General features: G+C 35.9%; 1 protein-coding gene across 2 annotated transcripts in view; it reads left to right on the top strand.

Annotated features, from left to right (window-relative positions):
- TRIM33 (tripartite motif containing 33) overlaps positions 1 to 24,248 on the top strand; it is a 146,851-nt gene that overhangs the window by 106,835 nt on the left and 15,768 nt on the right. For both annotated transcript variants that reach the window (XM_065898214.1, XM_065898215.1), the window contains exons 5-11: positions 4,682 to 4,798; positions 7,271 to 7,385; positions 9,487 to 9,633; positions 10,116 to 10,233; positions 11,687 to 11,961; positions 12,572 to 12,736; positions 16,982 to 17,182. In XM_065898214.1, coding sequence (XP_065754286.1) covers positions 4,682 to 4,798; positions 7,271 to 7,385; positions 9,487 to 9,633; positions 10,116 to 10,233; positions 11,687 to 11,961; positions 12,572 to 12,736; positions 16,982 to 17,182 — 1,138 coding nt within the window. The remainder of the gene's footprint in view (positions 1 to 4,681; positions 4,799 to 7,270; positions 7,386 to 9,486; positions 9,634 to 10,115; positions 10,234 to 11,686; positions 11,962 to 12,571; positions 12,737 to 16,981; positions 17,183 to 24,248) is intronic.

Genomic DNA, 24,248 nt, shown 5'->3' with positions numbered 1-24,248 from the left:
TTATTCTTTCCCCCATTTCTGAAGTATTTCAACTATTACTTTGATCAGTTCAAAAAAGAAAATTCAGTGTTAGTTTATTCTTTTAGCTAAGAGAATCCGAAGTAGCTTGTAGCCAAAACTGCTTACATATTGTTCTTTTGTTTTTTAAGCTCTAGTTAGTATCTTTCTTCTAATAATACAGTTGAAGTTTATTCAAGTGAAAAGAAACAAGCCTGATTGTCACTGTTTTATCAGTCTCTTGATGGTTCACTATTATTTATTATCTGAGTCCAACTTCAGCAAAATGTACAGTGGTCTTTAACATTTGGTACCTCCCCATCTCTTCCAGCTTTGTCTTCTTTTCCTTAGCCCTGAAAATGACAGGTGGCCTCAGAACTGTACTTTTGTACATTCAGATTTTTTCCCCCAGTGAAAGCTCTTACCTTCCTCCCAAGTTTGTTTACCTAGAAAGCTCTTACTCATCCTTTAACATCCAGTGCAGATGTCAACTCCTGTATGAGGGGAGGAAAGGACAGACACATCATTTCACCTACGTGTATCATGGTGTGTTTGCTTTTACTTGTTCATATGAATACAACAAGACATTTCTAGAAACAGGATTCTGAAACATTTATTTTGAGTTGAGAAAAGAAATAAAATTGTGCAGGGTTAAATTTTGTGAATTAAAATTTTGTGAGTTATGATACTAGTTGACCTTTCTGCCAAATGCCTTCTTATTTGCAGACATAATTAAACTCTGGGTCAGAAGATCTTTTGTTCCTCACAATGTAAAGCTTATGTCAAAAGGGTTAGCATGGTAATCTCATATTCCTGCTTCATCTGTACAGATTTAAACAAAGTATTTCATTTTGGACACAGAGAAATTATGGTATAGGAAATAAATAAAATGTTGTTCCTTCAGTGTTTCTTCAGTGAAGGAATAGTCTTTGCTCACCTATGTAACAGTAGAACCTCTTTTAAAAGCCTTTTAAATTAAAATACTCACATGCTTTTGTGCTGTTTAATTAATATATCATACGAGTTATAATGTGCTAGACTTTACATTGTAGACAGTTTTTTTTTGCTTTAAAAATATTCTTAAAAACGTAAAATGATTTGTTATGTATATTTTACTACAATAAAAAATTCTTAGTACACAAAATAAAATCCTCATTAGCCAGCTGTTCTCTATAACAGCAATCCCCCTGTTGCTCTAAACTTTGCCTTCTAATTCTCTCAATTTTTCTTTTACTTCTTGATCCCCTCCATTTAGTAGACTTTCCTTTTGTTAACAACTTCATAGCCTTTCCTCCTATATTTACCTTAACTGAGACCTTCACTGAAGGCCCAAACATCTAGATGCTTATAGCCTTCCTCTTCATCTCAATTTCTGCTTTTACTTTAATGATTTGTGTCCACATAGACAATTATAACTTTGTCAGTACCTTGAACTTCTCATTTCCAGTGATCTTTTCTTGACTCTGCCTTAGCTAGGCATTCAGTTTTTAGGTTATACCATGGATGTTACTTTATATGGCTCCAGTTAAACTTTCAAATCACCAAAGATGCTGATCTCTGTGACAGAGTCCATTGTTCAAGTTTGTTTATTCAGCTATACCAATTAGTACCATACCCTGATAGCTCATCTGAGCTACTGTCTTAGAGTTCTAGCTAGTCTTCCCCATCTCTCTTCTTCAGATCTTTTATATTTCTGTCTGATGATTTTCCTGGAATGTAAGTCTGATTATTACATCTTGGTTGGAATTCTTCAAGGGTTTCCTATTACTGAAAAACGAAAATCCAAAAATTAGCATGGTATACCCAGCTCTTCACAGTCTGGTTCTGGATTTTATTATTGTCTCACATTCTGATCTTTGCACGGCTTTCTCTAGGTATGTTGAAGTATTTGTTGTTCTCCAAATATGCCTCTGCAGTTAGCATAGGATAATTCTGTTCTGACTTCTCTGTGAAGCATTCCTTGGTGTTGAGGCAGATTTAGACACTGTGTTCTTCTTTTTTTTTTAAATACATCTTTATTGGCGTATAATTGCTTTACAGTGTTGTGTTAGTTTCTGCTGTACAACAAAGTGAATCAGCTATATGTATACATATATCTCCATATCCCCTGCCTCTTGAGCCTCCCTCCCAACCTCCCTATCCCACCCCTCTAGGTTGTCACAAAGCGCCAAGCTGATCTCCCTGTGTTATGTGGCTGCTTCCCACAAGCCATCTGTTTTACATTGGTAGTGTATATATGTCCATGCCACTCTCTCACTTCGTTCCAGCTTACCCTTCCCCGTCTTTGTGTCCTCAAGTCCATTCTCTACGTTTGCATCTTTATTCCTCTCCTGCCCCAGGATCATCAGTATCGTTTTTCTAGATTCCATATATATGCGTTAGCATACGGTATTTGTTTTTCTCTTTCTGACTTACTTCACTCTGTATGACAGACTCTGGGTCCTTCCACCTCACTACAAATAACTCAATTTCATTCCTTTTTATGGCTGAGTAATATTCCATTGTATATATGTGCCACATCTTCTTTATCCGTTCATCTGTCGATGGACACCTGGGTTGCTTCCATGTCCTGACTATTGTAAATAGAGCTGTAATGAACATTGTGGTACATGACTCTTTTTGAATTATGGTTTTCTCAGGGTATATGCTCAGTAGTGGGATTGCTGGGTCATATGGTAGTTATGTTTTTAGTTGTTTAAGGAATCTCCATACTGTTCTCCATAGTGGCTGTATCCATTTACATTCCCACCAACGGTGCAGGAGGATTCCCTTTTCTCCACACCCTCTCCAGCATTTATCATTTGTAGATTTTTTGGTGATGGCCGTTCTGACCAGTGTGAGGTGATACCTCATTGTGGTGTTAATTTGCATTTCTCTAATGATTAGTGATGTTAACCATCTTTTCATGTGTGTGTTGGCAATCTGTATGTCTTCCTTGGAGAAATGTCTATTTAGGTCTTCTGCCCATTTTTGGATTGGGTTGTTTGTTTTTTTGATACTGAGATGCATACGCTGCTTATATATTCTGGAGATTAATCCTTTGTCAGTTGCTTCATTTGAAAATATTTTCTTCTATTCTGAGGGTTGTTTTTTCATCTTGTTTATGGTTTCCTTTGCTGTGCAAAAGCTCTGAAGTTTCATTGGGTCCCATTTGTTTATTTTTGTTTTTATGTCCATTTCTCTAGGAGGTGGATCAAAAAGGATCTTGCTGTGATTTATGTCATAGAGTGTTCTGCCTATGTTTTCCTTTAAGAGTTCTATAGTGTCTGGTCTTACATTTAGGTCTTTAATCCATTTTGAGTTTATTTTTGTGTATGGTGTTAGGGAGTGTTCTAATTTCATTCTTTTACATGTAGCTGTCCAGTTTTCCCAGCACCACTTATTGAAGAGACTGTCTTTTCTCCATTGTATACTCCTGCCTCCTTTATCAAAAGTAAGGTGACCATATGTGCATGGGTTTATCTCTGGGCTTTCTATCCTGTTCCATTGATCTATATTTCTGTTTTTGTGCCAGTACCATACTGTCTTGATTAGTGTAGCTTTGTAGTATAGTCTGAAGTCAGGGAGCCTGATTCCTCCAGCTCTGTTTTTCTTTCTCAAGATTGCTTTTGCTCTTTGGGGTCTTTTGTGTTTTCATACAAATTGTAAAAAATTTTTGTTCTAGTTCTGTGAAAAATGCCATTGCTAATTTGATAGGGATCACATTGAATCTGTAGGTTGTTTTGGGTGTATAGTCATGGTATATCTCTCCATCTGTTTGTATTGTCTTTGATTTCTTTCATCATAGACACTGTGTTCTTATTGCAGACTATGTATGCCTCCAGTATAGCTCATTTCACAGTGTAGTATCATTTCATATTTGTGCCTATTTATTATGAAAATATAAACAATAATGGATTTTATTTTACCCATGTATCCCTAGCATATAGAAGAAGCCCTAAAATACTTGTTGACTTAATGAGCAATTTACACAGAGGTAACAAAACTAGCAAAGAAAACCATTCTGCCTTCCTAGCAAGCAAAGAACTGTAGTCTTGTACTGTCTAATTTTCACTATTATAATATTAGCAAATCTTAACATATACCACTTTGTTGACAAAGTTAAAATAAAACTCTGGTGTTGGTCATATTTTTAATTGATATAACCCTTTTGGAAAAGTTTGACAATATTTACAGTCTAGAACTGAAAAATTATTTCAAGGGTGATTGCAACGACAAGATAAAGAATAAAGTCAAATGCAGAGTTGCACATACATACTGACTGAAAAGACTAAGGAACTAGATATTACAATAGTAGCAGTGATTTTATGTTGTTGGAACTGTGGGTGGTTTTCCCACCTTTGAAAGTATTTTGTATAATGTGGTTGTATTTTATGATTTAAAATGTATACAGCTTACACCAGTATTTAGGTTTTTATAAAAACGCAATCCTGAATCAAAACTCTAATTTAAGAGCACTTGAACAGTTTTGAGTAATTTTTTTGGTCTTAATAGTGCCTTCACAGTGTCAGGTTAAGAGGGAAAGGGGATTGGTAGTTAAAAGTTGCTGGTAACATAGAGGGTGTGTGGCCAGCATAGAGTGTTGATCATTTAAGTAAGGTTTAAAGATTGACTCATGCAGCAGTTTTTCTTTCCAAATCGTAAACTTTCCATTTTAAATGTAATTTTTGTTTTTGTTTTAAAGGTATCAATTTTTAGAAGAAGCTTTTCAAAACCAGAAAGGTGCAATTGAGAATCTGCTGGCTAAGCTTCTTGAGAAGAAGAATTATGTTCATTTTGCAGCTACTCAGGTGCAGAATAGGTAAGTATGTTTCCTTAAAACTATAATTTCAGTTTAAGGATTATTAAACACGATGGGTCCAGTTTAAATTGTTTTCCTTCTATATTATATTAGGCATATATAGAAAACATTGTTTTGGAGAGGTAAATGGTATGTTTGAGTTTGTATTATGATAATTGTTAATTAAAGAGAATTTAATTGCTTCAAATTTTGAATACTCTTTTAGGATACATCTTTGACTATTTTATAATTAATATGGCTCTAGTCTTTGTCAGCCTTAGTTAAATGTAGAAAAACCAATTAATGTGTAGAGAGTTGAATTGTAAAATTTTAACTGGAGACTGTGTGGAAGACAGGAGAGAGTATGAACCGTGGTGGACAAATTAATTTTCCATCTGTAACACAAGCATTAAAAACAGTACTTATCTTAGTGGTATTATTATGAGAACACAGTTTCTGGCATATAGTAAGTGCTCAAATTGTAGCTGTTGTTATTTTTATCAATAACACTGTCAGTTTTTAAAAATCCTATATTCGTTCATTTCTCAATAAACTAAATTTATTGATAAAGCAAGGGAGACTGGGACTTCCCTGGCTGTCCAGTGGTTAAGACTGCATGCTTCCACTTCAGGGGGCACGGGTTCAATCCCTGGTTGGGGAACTAAGATCCTTCATACCACAAAGTGGGACTGAGTTCCATAGTGAGTAGGTTAAGAAGATTAGGACTCTTAAAGGAGTCCTTAAAGATAAACACTTGGAGCTGGCATAATTAAAACCCATATGTTCCTAGAGGTATGAATAGGGTTGATATGTGTTTATTCTTCAGATTCACAAATATTGAGACTTTTAGAATACTAAAATTAATTTATGATGATTTTAAATGACACATAATAAATACTCAAAAAGTATTGAAGATGAATGAATAGTACATTGTATATTATTGATACATTATAAAGTCGTACATTATATATTAGTAAGAATTTATAACTTTCATCTTAAAAAGTGATACCAAAGGAAAATAAAGGCTCCTCAGAGGTTGTAGATAATATAAATATATAGATATTCACTAGTCATGGTTAGTTCTCGTGGATACGTCAGGATGTTTTTTATATTGCTGATATAGATGATATTGGAGAGGATAACTGTCTTCTCATAAATTACAGATGGATGTCCTTTCCAGAGAAAGGATAGTGAGATAATTCATATGGCAATCCCATATTTTTATACGTATATTTTGTATATATGTTCCTGAATCTGTGTAGAGAAGTGAAGTTTACAAGATTGCGCAGGGTTGGGGAGATTATTTCATCTCCAGAAAGCTTAAAAAAAAAGTATTAAAGTAATAAAATGTCTATACTTCTCCTGTTAGATTCTTCGATGACCTTTCTCCATTTTTTAACGTACATTCATTTTTTTTGCTGCCTTCACAATTGAGCATATATTTAAGCATGCTTAAATTCAGGGGAGTTGGCTTTCAGCATGCTTAATGGTTTCAACCTTTGGCTGAATCGTTTTAAGGTCATGTGTTCTTACCACTAGTGAGCAGCATTCTCATTTTTAAAAATGTCTTCCACTCATTTTAATAAGATAAGGACAAAATTGAATAAAAATTTTAAATCAGTGCCTGAAGTACAAAGGAGAGAAAACTACATTTTTGACCCGGTGTGTTCAAGTTATTCAAATTTGAATTTGGTAAATGAAAGGCAGTTTTAGCAGTTGAAAGTGTCACTTATAGTTTGTACAGAAGTAGAATGTATAAAAGTTTAAAGTTACCATCTTATGATTGTTTGTTAACATTTTATGTATTTATATTAGTAGAATTCTTCTCTTCCTATTTTATAAATAGCAAGGTATTGGCTATTTCATATTTACAACCAAAACTTTCATAACTACATGGGCGCTTATACTTGTTTCTAAAACATCCAACAGCTGTTTTTAAAAAAGGAATGAAAATGTTTTATTCCCTTAACCGTATACAGTAGGAAGTCATTTTGAGAAGAACCTATGGAAGGGGTATATCTGAATTCACATTTGAAGTAGTTTTAGTGAAACTAAATGCGTCTAAGCTTCCTCTTGTTTCAAAAGATAATAGTAGTATTGGTTGCAACATTTTTTTTTGCACATTGTTCTGTTTAATCTTAATGCTTCTCAAGAACAATGTGCCATATTTGACACTAACCAGCAATCACTGATGTCAGTTGTTTATCACATTCACGTCATAGAAACTAAAGGAGATTGCCATCTAGATTAATAAACTGTCCTTTATGAACTTAATTTAAAATTAATAAATATTTAATCCATTTTTTGTCTACATACATAACTTGTTTGGACCAAATTGAGTGGTCAGGTCTGCCAAAACATAAGTTGTACATTTGACAAAGGTTTAATTTTAGTTACTCGGTTAAGTGCCCAGTTGGATGAATTTCTGTAACAGTTGGTAAGTCAGAGACATAGGATAAGTCTATAACCTAATGATGCATTTCTCTTATTCAGGATAAAAGAAGTAAATGAGACTAACAAACGAGTAGAACAGGAAATTAAAGTGGCCATTTTCACCCTTATCAATGAAATTAATAAGAAAGGAAAATCTCTGTTACAGCAGCTAGAGGTATGGTTCAAAGCCAAAATAAAACAAAAACTGCTTCTCTTGCTCTTTAGCTGTTTTTTAATGTTTATTGAAAGCTCTTTTAGATTGGTTGGGGGTGGGTATGAAAGTAAAGTCAATTAAAAAAATTTTTTTGTGTGTTTTTTGTTGGAAAATAGGCCTTTTTCAAGTTAGTTACTTTGCAGCCCAATTTAACACTTTAGATGTATCGGTTAGGAGATAGTGTTGTTCTCTTAGGAATGAAAGAATTATTACTAAAATGTGATATAAATGAAGACAAAGCTGACCTGCCACATTCCCTCTTCTCCCCACAAGATAGTTCCTCAATTTAACTTTTACATATGAATGTATATTGGGAGTCTTACTGACTCATGTGTGTTCTTCACTTTATTTTTTAAATGTTCCATAGTTTTGCTAAAAATGCTGCTCATTTTGAAACTTAAACTTTAAATTTACTCATAATTTTGTTATATTAGGTCTTTGTGTTGTATATTGAGAGTAATATGTGAATGTAAATTGCTAGATGAGAATCCAGTCAATTTGTGAAATCTAAATTAAGTTCTAGTTAAAGACTCTACTGACCATAGTTGGCTGGTTCTCAAAATTTTGTGCTTTTAAGTTGGCTTAGATGATACCGAGTTATGTTTAAAGCACCATTGAATAGTAACAATTTAAATTACATGAATATTTAACTTTTAATTACTATTAACCTCAAATTTTTCATAGTAGATTTTTTTTCTGTTCCATTCCTTCATAGAAAATTGTTGAAATACTAGACACAGTTACATATAAATAAAATAAATGTCAACAGAGAATTATTTCTGAATTTCTGTCTTTTGAAATACATCTTGCCGTTGAGACACAATTGTGAAATTAAAAATACTCTCACACATATTGTTAAGTTTTGAGGTCTCTTGCGACTGTTGTATATCCAGCTGAGTTGCAGTTAACCCTAATAGATTTTTGTTTTCAGAAGGACCTTGTAAATGGAGAGCGTGAGCAAGCAATTATTTTTGATACCTTTTAACTTACAGTAAATACATTTTAATTATAGGTCTAAAGTAATGTTCTGAAACCATTTCAAGAACTTTTGAATTAAAAAGATACCTCTTAATGCTAAAATATACACAAATACCTACTGATAAATCTGCCACATATTTCTAACATACTAATGATTTAAGCAGTAGATGTTTTCTAGCGCACTGTGTTTCTAAACTTTGTAAGATAGAGGTTTCCCTATAAGCTTTATAAAAGGGATGATTTCCGGGGAAGTTGTAAATGAAACTTCTGTCATTTGAATATTTTTATCCATTGATTTACATTATAAAATGAGTAACTTATTTCCTTAGGGAAAAAATTGTTCAGTAAACCCAGTTGAGTCATTTTTGTAAGAAAGTGGTTAAGAACGAAGAGGCAAGTTGTACAGTATGCTGAATGTCAAAGGGCATAGGACATCACCTGTCCCTTCTGGGAATTTTTGTTCCCAGAAAGCAGTTTATTCTTCCTTTGCAGCACTTTCCTCAAATTGGTCTTTCCTTCCACCCTCACTTACTCCCTTGTTCTTTATGAACTTTTGTCATATAAGAAGCTTCCCTAGTTCTACTCTTAGAGCTCTGGAATTCATCTTTCTCCTTTTGCCTTACATGTTGAAAATAAGAGATTTTAACTTCAGCCTCATGCATGCACAAAATTTTCTTTGGCCTGAGAAGTGTGTTAAGATTACATAAAAAAAAAAAAAAAAAAGATTACATAAAATTATTTCTAAAGGTCAGCTCATATGTCATAGGCTCTATATATTAGATTAGCCTAATAAACACTGTTTTTAACAAGGGCTCTTCATCTTCTGAAGGAAACATTAATTTCTGTATGTGGAATGTCTATTTTGGACTATAGAACTAAGTTTTGGTCCCACTTTTGTTAGTGACTTTTTCCTTGATCCAAGTCCTTGATCATAGACTTGATCATAGACTCATTAAATAATGAGGAGCTTATTAAGTTATCCCATTTTAAAAAAGAAATACAGGTATTGTGTTCACTGGCAATAGAAATTATGAGTTGATTTTTTTATACAGAATTCTAAAGTGAACCTCTTGTTCTGTTTCAGAATGTTACAAAAGAAAGACAGATGAAGTTACTACAGCAACAGAATGACATCACAGGCCTTTCCCGGCAGGTGAAGCATGTTATGAACTTTACAAACTGGGCAATTGCTAGTGGTAGCAGCACGGCACTACTGTACAGCAAGCGACTGGTGAGACACATAGTATCTTATTTTTCTTTAAATTGACTTTATTAAGATATTATTTACATTCAGTGAACTGCATCTGTTTAAAGTATAGATTTTGAATTTTAGTAAAAGTTATCACCATCACCTCAAAATACAGAAAATTTCCGTCACCCACAAAAGTTTTCTTATTTTTCTCTATCCCTGGCCTTAGGCAACCATTAGTCTCATTTCTCTCATTTTCTAGAATTTCATATAAATGGAATCATACAGTAAGTCTTGAGTCAATCATAGGTTTTGGAGATACCTAGTAGTATAATGTAGTTTATCACCAGAAATGGCAGAAATTCAAGCATGTGCCTTCGATTGCTAATATCGTTTTTTAAACACTGATACTGTCTCATCTGAGATGGACACTGTGGAGCTACATGAGCTTTCATGTCTTTATCTTGTATGTTTTCTCAAGTGATATTTAATTTTAAGACTAATATGAATTTTTTCCCTTTTAGATTACTTTTCAGTTGCGCCATATTTTGAAAGCACGGTGTGATCCTGTCCCTGCTGCTAATGGAGCAATACGTTTCCATTGTGATCCCACCTTCTGGGCAAAGAACGTAGTCAATTTAGGTGAGAAATAATTCGTTTTATGGCTATAACTTGGAACACTGAATTAGGAGGGGAAAGCATCTACAACAAGTTTTAGATACTTAAAGTTTTTAAACTTCATTCTAACATGTAAACTTTTTGGAAAATATGTTCTTCATTGGAAACTTACTTCAGCTATGTTCATTACATCTTTAAGTATATATAATTATAAATTAAGAATGTTGAGGGTCTCCTCTGTATAGTTTTTTAAATTATGTATCATTTCTAACTTTTTCCCCACATCTTTTAAAATTGATATTGAGTGTTACATATCAGAAACTTACCAAATGGGTCTTTAGTCTTTGGAAGAATTTCTTACATGCTTAGTAGCTTATGTATTAATTGTACAAAATTGTCCACCTGTGGAGGACCTCCATCCAGTATGCTGATGTGTCCGAATGCCATGTTCTGAGGAATGTTTGAAAGATAAGAGTAGCTCTTTTCACATGGAAGACAAATGGACTTTGCTTTTGTTACTCCACAGTGTGGACCTAAGGGCCTTAGGTGAAAGTTACAGATAAGACATACAAAATCAGCTCAATTTAAAGTAAAACAAAACCCCCCAAAACTAACCAACAATTAGAGCTGTCTACAGATTGATTAAACTCATTTTCAAAATAGTCAAGTCCTCACCATTGGAAGCTGTAAAAGCAGAGGTGGGTAGCCTTTTGTAAAAAAAATGTAATCTTTGTGTATATTCGTTTGGCTATACCTTTAGATCAGGCATTGGCAAACTATTTTTGTGTGACGTGGTACCTAAGTTTGGTTTTTACATTTTAAAGCGTTGTAAAAGCAAACAAGTAAAAAACAAAGAGTATACGACAGATTTTATGTGGCCTGCAAAGCCTAAAGTATCTGGCTTATTACAGGAAAAAGTTTGCCAACTCTACCTTAGATCAAACCTTACCAAAATTTGCCTTCTATCCCTAGAAAGTACCTGACTCTGTAAAAAGGAAGGAGAATTTGTCATCTCCAAGGGTATAAGTAGTTTAAAACATTCAACATTTCCACAGAAGACAGTTTTGTAGCAATATAGTACTCTGCCCTGCACATTTTGACAATCCAAAGGCAGGTAGAATCAGTATTAGCAATCTTGAGTATCCTTGAATCTTCTCAGGCTAGAGATGATTTAGACTGCCTAGATGGGCCTCCTCTAATACTGTCTCTTTCAGCTCTTTAATTTTCTGAACATCTGTGTCAAAAATAAGGGCAGATGATATATTATTCTGAGTAATCAAAAGTCAATTAATTGGCTTTGGACTATATTAGGTTTCTGATCTTCATCATCTTTAAACCTAGCTCCCATCCCTTCTGTGCTGTTGGAAACTTTGAGTGGTGATAGTTGTCAGAGGAAAGAGGAAAATATAATGATTAACCCACAAAGTAGATGTTAGTTGATTACATGCAAATTATTCTCATTTTTTAAATCCTTCAGGTAATCTAGTAATAGAGAGTAAACCAGCTCCTGGTTATACTCCTAATGTTGTAGTTGGGCAAGTTCCGCCAGGGACAAACCACATTAGTAAAACCCCTGGACAGATTAACTTAGCACAGCTTCGACTCCAGCACATGCAACAACAAGTGTATGCACAGAAACATCAGCAGTTGCAACAGATGAGGATGCAGCAGCCACCTGCACCTGTACCAACAACAACAGCAACAACACAGCAGCACCCTAGACAAGCAGCCCCTCAGATGTTACAACAACAGGCGAGTATTATTATATCACTGCACTATTGATATAAATTATGAAGACCTTGAGACTACACTCTGTCCTATATAGATGAGTTACACATTTCAAAGTTACTGATGGGGACAGAGGTCAAAGATCAGTTTAAACATTTGCCTTGGGTATGGCAGGGATGTGGGGGAGGTGTGAGGAAGGACAAGAAGTAAATACTTAGGATGGGAAACAAAATTAACTCACTAGTACTGTGGAGGTATACACGTTTTTATCCCTCTATACCAGATCTTTTTTGTTTAAACATGTGGTTTTGGGCCAAAGAGCCATGTTGTTCCCTCCTGAGATCTGACACGTTCTTTAGGCTTTTGTTCAAATCATTCCCATCCCTGTATCTTTCCTGCTGTCTCCCATCCAAATCAAAACTATTAATCTGTGGTTGATTAAGTTAATGCTGATAGGCTTTAAAACACACGTATACTGAGAGGAGGAGATTGGGGTAAGAGATGAGGAAAATGACTTACACTTTTTACTTTATGCCCTTCTATCCTGACAAAAGTATTCTTATCATAACGTTTTATAATTGAAAGATAAATTTATAAATATTATTACATAAATGGCAATTTCTGCCTTTTGCAGCCTCCAAGATTGATCAGTGTGCAAGCAATGCAAAGAGGCAACATGAACTGTGGAGCTTTCCAAGCCCATCAGATGAGATTGGCTCAGAATGCTGCCCGAATACCAGGGATACCCAGGCACAGTGGCCCTCAGTATTCCATGATGCAGCCACACCTCCAAAGACAAGTATGCCTAGAGTTCCATTTGTAAGAATCATATAATTTTAAAACTAAAAGACAACAGTTTTCTTAATCAGTTGTGGGGTGGAGGGAGGGGTGGTCATTGATACGTTTGAGAATTTGATTAATGCTGTGTATCTTCTTGTCCCAGAAAAATACACATACAATTTTTATTAAATTCTTTTTTCACATCTTTATTAGATCATTGCTTTACAATGTTATGTTAGTTTCTGCTGTACAACACAGTGAATCAGCTATATGTATACATATATCTCCATATCCTGTCCTCTTGAACCTCCCTCCCACCCTCCCTATCCCACCCCTCTAAGTGGTCACAAAGCACTGAGCTGATCTCCCTGTGCTATGCGGCTGCTTCCCACTAGCCATTCATTTTGCATTTGGTAGTGTATATATGTCAGTGCTACTCTCTCACTTCATCCCAGCTTCCCCCACCAACGCTGCCGTGTCCTCAAGTCCATTCTCTATATCTGCATCTTTATTCCTGCCCTGCCACTAGGTTCGTCAGTACCGTCTTTTTAGATTCCATGTGTATGCGTTAGCATACGCTATTTGTTTTTCTCTTTCTGACTTACTTCACTCTGTACAACAGACTCATACAGACTTCATCCACCTCACTACAAATTACTCAATTTTGTTCCTTTTTATGGCTGAGTAATATTCCATTGTATGTGCCACATCTTCTTTATCTATTCATCTGTCGATGGTCATTTAGGTTGCTTCCATGTCCTTGCTGTTGTAAATAGTGCTGCAGTGAACATTGTGGTACATGACTCTTTTTCAATTATGGTTTTCTCAGGGTATATGCCCAGTAGTTGGATTGCTGGGTCATATGGTAGTTCTGTTTTTCGGTTTTTTGTTTGTTTGTTTGTTTTTTTAATTAATTTATTTTTGTTGTGTTGGGTCTTCGTTTCTGTGCGAGGGCTTTCTCTAGTTGCGGCAAGCGGGGGCCACTCTTCATCGTGGTGCGCAGGCCTCTCACCATTGCGGCCTCTCCCGTTGCGGAGCACAGGCTCCAGACGCGCAGGCTCAGTAGTTGTGGCTCACAGGCCCAGCCACTCGCGGCACGCAGGATCCCCCCAGACCAGGGCTCGAACCCATGTGCCCTGCACTAGCAGGCAGACTCTCAACCACTGCGCCACCAGGGAAGCCCTATTTTTCATTTTTTAAGGAACCTCCATACTCTTCTCCATAGTGGCTGTATCTATTTACATTCCCGTCAGCAGTACAGGAGGGTTCCCTTTTCTCCACATCCTCTCCAGCATTTATTGTTTGTAGATTCTTTTTTTTTTTGCAGTACGCGGGCCTCTCACTGTTGTGGCCTATCCCGTTGCAGAGCACAGGCTCTGGACGCGCAGGCTTAGCAGCCATGGGTCATGGGCCCAGCCGCTCCGTGGCATGTGGGATCTTCCCAGACTGGGGCACGAACCCGTGTCCCCTGCATCGGCAGGCGGACTCTCAACCACTGCACCACCAGGGAAGCCCTGTAGATTTTTTGATGATGGCCATTCTGACCAGTGTGAGGTGATACCTCATTGTGGTTTTGATTTGCATTTCTCTAATGATAATGATGTTGAGCATCTTTTCATGTGTTTGTTGGAAATCCGTATGTCTTCTTTGGAGAAATGTCTAATTTTTAATTAAATTTTAAGAGTTTCTTTGATGTCATTAAACCCATTGTATACTTTGGGTTGAGAATCTCTGACCTAGTCCAACCAATTCATTTTACAGAAGTGCAAAACAAAGGAGCTTGTTACGTACCCACAATCATAAGAGACAATGGTAGAATTAAGATTAAAACTCTAATTTCCTAAAATTGTTCCTCTATTCTTTTAATGTGACATTTTGACTTTTTTTTTTTCTCTTCACTAAGTATTGTTCCTTTTAGGATGGATATACCTACTCTTAAAAATAAGTGTGTTTAGAGGCATGTTTTCTGATCTTTGCTTGAATAGTAGATTATGTTTGTATAGGAGGTATGATTATAAATATGAGGCTACTTTTGCATAGGATTTCTAGTTATATAAAAAAAGGTCATTTTATAATTGTCAGAGTGATGTTTCTCAAAGCATGATTTAAAGACCATCAGAATGACTGGGGCACCATGTCTGAAATAGATTCTGAACCATATCCACTGAATCAAAATTTCCAGGAGGGGAGTACTCATAAATATGTGAACTTTTACTGACTCAGATCGATCTGCATACTAAAGTCCTAGATCAGCGATCCTTCAACTTTTTGGCCCAATTACCTCCAGAAAGACTTTTGAAAAATACACACTCCCTCACATTTGAAGGTTGACATTTAAAACTTCCATTACAAGTTTAAGTTTAAATAGTTGCAAAGGACATACTGTTTAGCATATCGTATTGTATAAATATTGACATTGTAAAGTAAAACCCTTACATTATTCTTCTAAGTGGATCCACTGGAGTCCCAAATACAGAGGCAAGTTCTTTTTTGAAAGTCAAAATTATATACTCCCTTTTCCCCATGGACTTGAATTTCTGTTCTACTCTTACAGAATTTTATCTTAATATATTTAAGATACAGATTTAAGATATTCACAAGTTTGATAGACTTGTGAATCAGTTTGTTGCAATTTTCTGCTGGAAAGATGTCTGTTGCAATTTGAAAATTCTTAAATTTCCAGTTTATAATGCAGTTATTAAACTTTAAAACTTCTTCTTTAGACCAAATTTTCATTACAATTATTCCTATACAGTTGTTTAAACAATATATTTACATGGTTTAAGATTATTAGGAAACAAAAATAAAATTCTTTTAGATATACATTTCTTTATTAGATACATGGAGTCTTTCCCCTTCCTTCATGTATGCATGTTTGTATGTCTGTTACCTTGTACTGTTAGAGTAAGTCAGAATTCAATGCCGATTTTTATTACTAGTTTTTTTTTGTTACTGTTTTCATGTGATGCTCAGGAAACTTGTTCACAAAAATTTGTATCTGGGAATTCAAAACGCTTTTTAAAATCTTTTTTTATCAGTTGACAACTTCTTCAGGTCTTTCTTTGTTTTTGTTGATCACCAAGTATCAGAACCCACTCAAAGATTACCCAGGTTTCAGAGCCAGGCACTTTGTCAGCAACTTGACACCTTTATTTTCAACTGTACCTTTGTCTGTCTCTTCAGGAGATTTTTTGTTTGTTTTGTTTTTCACCGTGGGGCAATATGCTAGATAAGATTGGGCATGAGTTAAAGATGTGTTGTTTTGTATTTTGTTTTTGGACGAGAAGGGCAGTTGTGAAAGAAGTAGTTGGAAAAAAGAACTCACAGACCATGGCACATTCTTAGGTAAATTTGGTTTTCTTCAGGATAAAAGTATATATGAAGGTCGACTATCTAGACTTTAATTTCCTTAAAAGTATTCACATACCCATGTACCCCTTAGTGTACTTGGAAAGCCTTCAAGTATTACCAGGGGGCAGGTACACCGTTTGGAAAGGTGCAGAAGCTACATAATTGGATTAACCACCCATCTCAGAACATTGTCCTTAGACTTTCGGGCCCCTACAGAAATCACTGAATGTTAGAATTTTAAGTTTTTAAATACTTCAAATGATTTGTATGTGTAATTTATTTCCCAAAGATTTTAATCTATGTACTGTCTTAAATGATCCTCATAACACTCCTCATAAAGACAGGTATCCATTTTCATTCATCATTATCCACATTTCTAAATTACCAAGATTGTGATTTGGCCTAAAGTCACATAGTATTAAGAGTATTAAGAGTCAGGAATTGATACCATGTTTCCATTTGTAAATTCATTGTTCTTTCTACCATATCAGTTACATAATACACAATTATACAATTAATTATTTTTATTTTAAAAAAGACGAAAGTGTCAAAGTGAAATATAGGCACAACAGTGGCTTTCCTGGTCTGATGTTTGAAAACTATGGGCTTCCAGATCATCTATTTAGATATATCTTTGTTATGAAGTAAAATCATATCACCAGTCTGACAGGGTACAATTATTGGCAAGTCTATTGTTTTTCTAAATACTACACAAAAATGAATAGAAAAATGATAAGTTTGAATTTTTTTTTTCCTGCATAAGTTTGAGAGGGCCTACTTCTTTGTCTCTCAGCCACAGGTATCAAACTCTGAACTTGTGTATCCTTCCTAAACTGAAACTTGTTGTCAAGGTATTGTTCATATTTGGATATCCTGGCAGATCAAGTAATGATAACATCTTTTTTCCTAACAGCACTCAAACCCAGGGCATGCTGGACCCTTTCCTGTTGTGTCGGTGCACAACAACCCAGTCAATCCAACCAGCCCTACTACAGCTACTATGGCAAATGCAAATCGAGGTCCCACTAGCCCATCTGTTACAGCAATAGAACTAATTCCTTCAGTTACCAATCCAGAAAACCTTCCGTCGCTGCCAGATATTCCACCCATACAGGTTTGTATTTGAGTGAGAGATTTAAAACCTTGTGTTAAATAGGGACTTAGAGTATATATTGGTTGTTTTTGTTTTTTTTAATTCAGGAGCAATATTTTTTTTGAAATTTCCAAAAAGTAGAGTATAAATAATTTGAATTTTAAAATGTTATGTGTACTAAAACTAACACTCCTCAGTATTTTAAAGCTACAGAGTGTCAGCTTTGCTGATCTATCTGCCAGCAGGCAAACTTTGTGTTAAATGAAGCACTTCTGATGAAGGTTTAGATCCAGAGAGGAGACCCAGTACCAAAATACAGTTAAATTTTTGTCAGTCTTCTGTTAGGTACAAAAGGGATAGTCAACCCCCGGTGCAAACAGGTTGGACTGAGAAAGGAAGAGATTGGAAGGTCTAGATATTAGGCATGTGGCGGGGGGGTGTATACTGAGAGAGGAAGTAATAATGAGGAGTAGAAGATGAATGGGAAGGACCTCTGAGCTGTCTTGTCCCTTTCACCTGTAACGTTTTCCTGAAGAAAAATATCATTCAGTGCCTTCTGAAATTTCATAAATTCGTTTGAATTAGAAGCATTTTATTTTTAAATGTAAATATAAAACTTGAAGGTTGTACTGGGTCATTTCAGGCATTGTATGAGTTATTCAGAGTCAGGGGTCACCATGGGAGCAAGGAGCAGTGAAATTACTAAGACACTAGGACCCGTGACTCTCTACTCTTCGTTGTGGTGCGCAGGCTTCTCACTGCAGTGGCTTCTCTTGTTGCGGAGCATGGGCTCTAGGTTCGTGGGCTTCAGTAGTTGGTGGCGTGCATGGGCTTCAGTAGTTGTGGCGCACGGGCTTACTTGCTCTGTGGTATGTGGGATCTTCCTGGACCAGGGAATGAACACGTGTCCCTTGCATTGGCAGGCGGATTCTTAACCACTGTGCCACCAGGGAAGCCCCTGTAGTGGTGTTGAGAGTACTGGACTACTATATAGAATGGAAAATTTTGGAATATATCAATAAGAAGTAAAATTTACAAGTTGTAAGCTTATAATTTATAAACTTTCAGTTTAATGCTTGAAATCATCTCATATGATATATAATATCCCTATTTCATGGAAGAGAATAAGAATGGTTAGTGACTTTCTCAGTGTCACCCAGTAAATGGGTAAGTTGGAATTCAAAGCCCAGCTCCTGATTACTGAACTGAGAAAGTCCAGTTCTCTCCCCACTTCTGTCCATAGAGATAGCAAGGAGGTGGTTTGAGATCGTAGGCCTGGAAAGGTAGAGTATTAAGGGCCTTTGGGCAACCAGAGAGAGGTAGGTACACTATTAAAGGAGTCATTTAAGTTTTACTAAGCACTCCATGCTAAAGTGCCTGGACATTGAAGATAAAAAGAAACAAGACTTTGTTCCAATTTTTAAGAAACTTTCAAAGGGAAAAGAAAGGTTGCTCATGTCAAACTTAACATGATCTACTAGGGCCACTGTCACAGAGAGCAGATAGAGGAAGGATGGATGCTCCACATTTTTGAAAAGCTGGGCATCATAAGGGAAATGGGTCATTATTAGATCTTCCTTGTCATCTTTTCCCAGAAGAACTTTGAAATCAAGACAAGAGGCTCCAGAATGTATCCCCTCCCATCTTTAGTTAAAGTGGGGTAGAAGGAGCAGAATCCATACCTTCTCTTATGAACCTTCTCTTCCTTGCAGACATAATGCCTAACCTTATTTTTATTTACTGATTTATTAAAGTATTGACTGCTTTAAAAAACTGAGATATAATTCACATACCATAAAATCCAACTTTAAAAAATATACATACAATTCAGTCAGTGGTTCTTAGTATATTCACAACATGGTGCAACTATCACCACTGACTAATTCCAGAACATTTTCATCACCCCGAAAGAAACTACCCATTTGCAGTCCACTCTCCATTCCCCTCTTTCCCAGCCCTTGGAAATCACAAATTTACTTTGTTTTTATGGATTTGCCTATTCTGGACATTTTGTATGAGTGGAATGATGCAATATGTGGTCTTTTGTGTCTGGCTTCTTTATCTTAGCATAATGTTTATCAGGTCTAAACACGTTGAAGCATGTATCAGTACTTAATTCCTTCTTATGGCTGAATATTCCATTCTGTGAATATACCACATTTGTTCCTCCATCCATCAGTTGATGGACATTTGGGTTTCCACTTCTTGGCTATTAGGAATAATGCTATGAACTTTTGTGTGTAAGTTTTTGTGAACTTGTAGGTTACCAGTTCTCTATGCAGATTTCTAGGAGTGGAATTTCAGGGTCATATTGTATGTTTAAGTTTTTGAGGAACTGCCAAACTCTTTTCCACAGTGGGTGCGCCATGTTACATTCCCACCAACAGTGTCAGTGTTATGAGGATTTCAATTTTTCCACATCCTTGCCAACGCTCATTATTGTCACCTGCTTTTAAGAGCAATTAGAGGTGGGTACCACAAAAGTACAACCACAGTAAGAAGTAGTTAACTATATTAATCAAAAATAGAAAGGGAAGCAAACCTATCATCTCTTGAAGATTCATCTACTTTTTCTCCTATCCTGTAGTTTCTGTGGTATAGTGAAAAGAAAAGAATCCTGGGGGAGGTTACACAGGAAGCAGACAAAGTAGCATTAACTATGCAATGCAGACAGGAAGTAAATACAAAGCAATTTCAGGTATTTGTTGATATATCTTAATACTGATCACTACAGCTATCCAGTATAGAGTAGAAGTTGATTTAAAGAGAATTCTCTCAACTTGAATTATTTTTTATTTCACTCTACTATCCATCTCCAGTGGAGTTATAATATGTGGTAGTAATTTTGACCTTGAGGGGATACATGATGAACCTAAATACTTTTTCAGTAGCTAAATGAATATTAGAATCTGTTCAGATTAGATTATAATTAATAGATGTAGTATTCTAATGATATATTAAATTCTTTGTAAACAATTTTCTGTATTTGGAAAATATGTACTTAATTTATCTGGATACTATACTAGATAATATGAAGTCTTGGGAAAACCATGTGTGTCTTTCAGATATTCACATGTAAATTTAAATGTTATAGAATACCCATTTCTGTACTGTGTTTCCAGTACTGGCTGTCTTCCATCTTTACCAATATGATAGGTAAAAATCATGTTTGGTTATTTCATTTACATTTCTTTTTTTCATGTGGTTTGTTATCTTTTCTCAGGTTCATTGATTATTTGAATTTTTTTGTGGATTGTCTTTTTCCTTTGAATTCATAGAAGTTATTTATATAACACTTACCTATTCCATGCAGTTATTTAAGGATGCTTAAAAAACATTGGTTTAATGAATATGTGAATTAATATTTTTCCCGTTAGACTTGTAACTTTATATATAGTGACTCTTCATCCATGTCTGGTGAAATATCGCAGTAAATCAGCTAGCATTTCCATGTTGGTGCTGTAGTGGCATCAGGGAAGCCCTTTTATGTACTTGGCGGTTTGCTTCTTCTTAATCTTTCCACTCTTGTAGCCTTAGTGTTGTCTCTCTTGCCAGAGATATAAATCGCAGGTGGGAGAGTATAAAAGGAGTGGGAGTGGGAGTAGAAGTAGGTAACTTGCGACTTTCATGTCTGTTTTGAATCATCCTCTCCTCCTTTATGTTTAGGTGAGATATAGCGCAAATTTTATCTGTGGCCCATGTTAGGAACTGCCCCTCTTCACAATTCCTCTAGTTAACTCTAGTTGCAGCTAGGGATTTTCCTGTAGTTACAGCTTACAAGTGAATCCTTGGCCGGTAGCTCTGACCGCTGAGCAGGCGCAACTCCTAATATCTCTTAATCGTCCCTCTAGCTAGCCCACGGCAAACTCTCACCTTTAGCCTTTTATGTCTTTGAGATGCGGTTTTTAAAGGGCTTTTCTGCGGAAGGCCTATTTACCTTTTTTTAAATTGAGGTATAATTGACATGTAACATATATTAATTTCAGTTGTTCAACATAGTAATTTGATATTTGCATACATTGCAAAATGATTATCACAATAATTCTAGTTAACATCAGTCACCACACATAGTGTAAAAATTTTGTGTGTATGAGATGAGGGCTTTGAAGATTTTTCTCTCTTAACAACTTTCAGATATACAGTAGAGTATTAATTATAGTCACCATGCTGTACATTACCTCCCTATGATTTATTTTATAACTAGAAGTTTGTACCTTTCGATTCCTTTCACCCATTTCACCCACCTACCAACTCTGGCAACCACAGATCTATCTCTGTATTTACAAGCTTGATTCTTTGTTTGTTTTTAAATTCCACATATAACTGAGATCATATGGTATTTGTCTTTCTCTGTCTGACTTATCTCACTTAGCTTAATGCCTTCAGGTCCATCCATATTGTCACAAATGACAAGATTTCCTTTTTTTTTATGGCTAATATTCCATTGTGTATATAGATATAGCACATATTCTTTATTCATTCAGCTGTAGCTTTATCTGTTCATCTGTTGATGGACACTTAGGTTGCTTCCATAACTTTGTTATTATAAATAATGTTGCAGTGAACATGGGGGTGCATATATGTTTCAAACTTGTGTTTTGGGGGACTTCCCTGGCAGTCCAGTGGTTAAGACTCTGTACTTCCACTGCAGGGGGCATGGGTTTGATCTTTGGTCTGGGAACTAAGATCTTGCATGCCATGCAGTGCAGCCAAAAACATAAATAAAAATTTTTTTTTAATTAGTGTTTTTGTTTCTTTTTTTTTTTCCTTCATATAAATACCCAGGAGTGGAATTGCTGGATCATATGACAGTTCTATTTTTAATTTTTTAAGAAATTTCTATACTGTTTTCCATAGTGGATGTACCAATTTACATTACCACTACAGTGCACAAGGTTCCTTTTTCTCTACATCCTTACCAACACTTGTTATCTCTTGTCTTTTTAATAGCCATTCTAACTGGGGTGAGGCGATAGCTTGTCGTGGTTTTGATTTTCATTTCCCTGATGATTAGTGATGTTGTGCACCTTTGCATGTAACTGCTGGTCATCTCTATGTCTTCTTTGGAAAAATGTCTATTCAGATTCTCTGCCCAATTTTTTTTTTTTTTTGGCTGCGTTGGGTCTTAGTTGTGGCACACGGGATCTTTCGTTGTGGCATGCGGGCTTCTCTCTAGTTGTGGCTTGTGGGTTTTCTCTCTCTAGTTGTGGTCTGCAGGCTCCAGGGCACGTGGGCTCTGTGCTTGTGATGCGCAGGGTCCAGAGTGCGAGGGCTCTGTAGTTTGCAGCATGCCTGGTCTCTTGTTGAGCTGCATGAGCTCAGTGGTTGTGTTGCGCGGGCTTAGTTGCTCCGTGACATGTGGGATCTTAGTTCCCCGACCAGGGATCGAACCTGTGTCCCCTGCAGTGGAAGGTGGTTTCTCTACCACTGGACCACCAGGGAAGTCCCTCTGCCCAATTTTTAATTGGATTGTTTGGGGGTTTTTTGTTTTGTTTTTTTGGCTGTGCCTTGCAGCATGCAGGATCTTAGTTCCCCAGCCAGGGGTTGAATCCCCACCCTCTGCAGTGGAAGCACGGAGTCTTAACCACTGGACTCCAGGGAAGTCCCTGAATTGTTTGATTTTTTGCTGTTGAGTTCTTTATGTATTTTGGATATTAACCCTTTATCAGATAAATGATTTGTGAATATTTTCTCTCATTCAGTAAGTTTCATTTTGTTGATGGTTTCCTTTGCTGTGTAAAAGCTCTTTAGTTTGATGTAGTTCCACTTGTTTATTTTTGCTTTTGGAATCAGATCCAAAAGATGATTGCCAAGATCAGCATCCAGGAGCTTATTGCCTATGTTTTCTTCTAGAAGTTTTATGGTTTCAGGTCTTACATTTCAGTTCTTTAATCCATTTTGAGTTGATTTCTGTGTATGTGTAAGATAGTAGTCTGATTCCATTCTTTTGCATGTGGCTGTCCAGTTTTCCAACTGTCCAACATTGTTTATTGAAGAGACTGTCCTTTCCCCTTTGTATATTCTTGGCTCCTTTGTCTTAAATTAACTGACCATAGAGGTGTAGGTTTATTTCTGGCCTTTTTATTTTGTTCCATTGATCTGTATGTCTGGTTTTATGCCGACACCATACTATTTTGATTACTGTAGCTTTGTAATATAGTTTGAAATCCTGGCCTGTGATGCTTCCAGCTTTCTTCTTTCTCAAGATTTCTTTGGCTGTTTGGGTTTTTTTGTGGTTTCACAGAAATTGTAGGATTGTTCTATTTCTGTGAAAAATGCCATTGGAATTTTGATAGGGACTGCATTGAATTTGTAGATTGCTTTGGGTATTATGGACGTTTTAACAATATTAAGTTTTCTAATCCATGAGCCCAGAGTATCTTTACATGTATCTTCTTCAGTTTCTTTTATCAGTGTTTCACAGTTTTCAGTGTAGATATCTTTGACCTCCTTGGTTAAATTTATTTCTGGTTAGTTTATGCTTTTTCATATGATTTTAAATGGAATTGTTTTCTTTTTTTCTTTCTCTTTTTCTGTGTGTGTGTGTGTGTGTGTGTGTATGATGCACTTTATTTGGCCACACCACATGGCTTGCAGAATCTCATTTCCCTGACCAGGGGTTGAACCTGGGCCTGGTAGTGAAAGCCTGGCATCCTAACCACTAGACCACCAGGGAACTCTCCTGGGATTGTTTTCTTAATTTCTCTTTCTGATAGTTCATTATTAATATATAGAAATGCAGTAGATTTTCATATATTGATTTTGTGTCTTGCAACTCTACTGAATTCATTTATTCTTACAGTTTTTTGGTGGAGTCTTTAGGATTTTCTATATATAATATGTCATCTGCAAATAGTGACGGTTTGATTTCTTTCTTTCCAACTTGGATTCCTTTTATTTCTTTTTCTTGTCTAATTCTCTGGCTAGGACTTCCAATACTATGTTGAATAAAAGTGGTGAGAGTGGGCATCCTTGTCTTGTTCCTGATCTTACAGGAGAAGCTTTCGCTTCTTCAGCTTTTCACTGTTAGGTGTCATGTTAGCTGTGGGCTTATCATAAATGGCCCTTATTATATTGAGGTACATTC

The sequence above is a fragment of the Phocoena phocoena genome, chromosome 1 (assembly GCF_963924675.1).
Source record: "Phocoena phocoena chromosome 1, mPhoPho1.1, whole genome shotgun sequence".
NCBI lineage: Eukaryota > Metazoa > Chordata > Mammalia > Artiodactyla > Phocoenidae > Phocoena > Phocoena phocoena.
The sequence above is the reverse complement of the archived record's forward strand: the minus strand, read 5'-3'. Positions and strand labels throughout refer to the sequence as shown.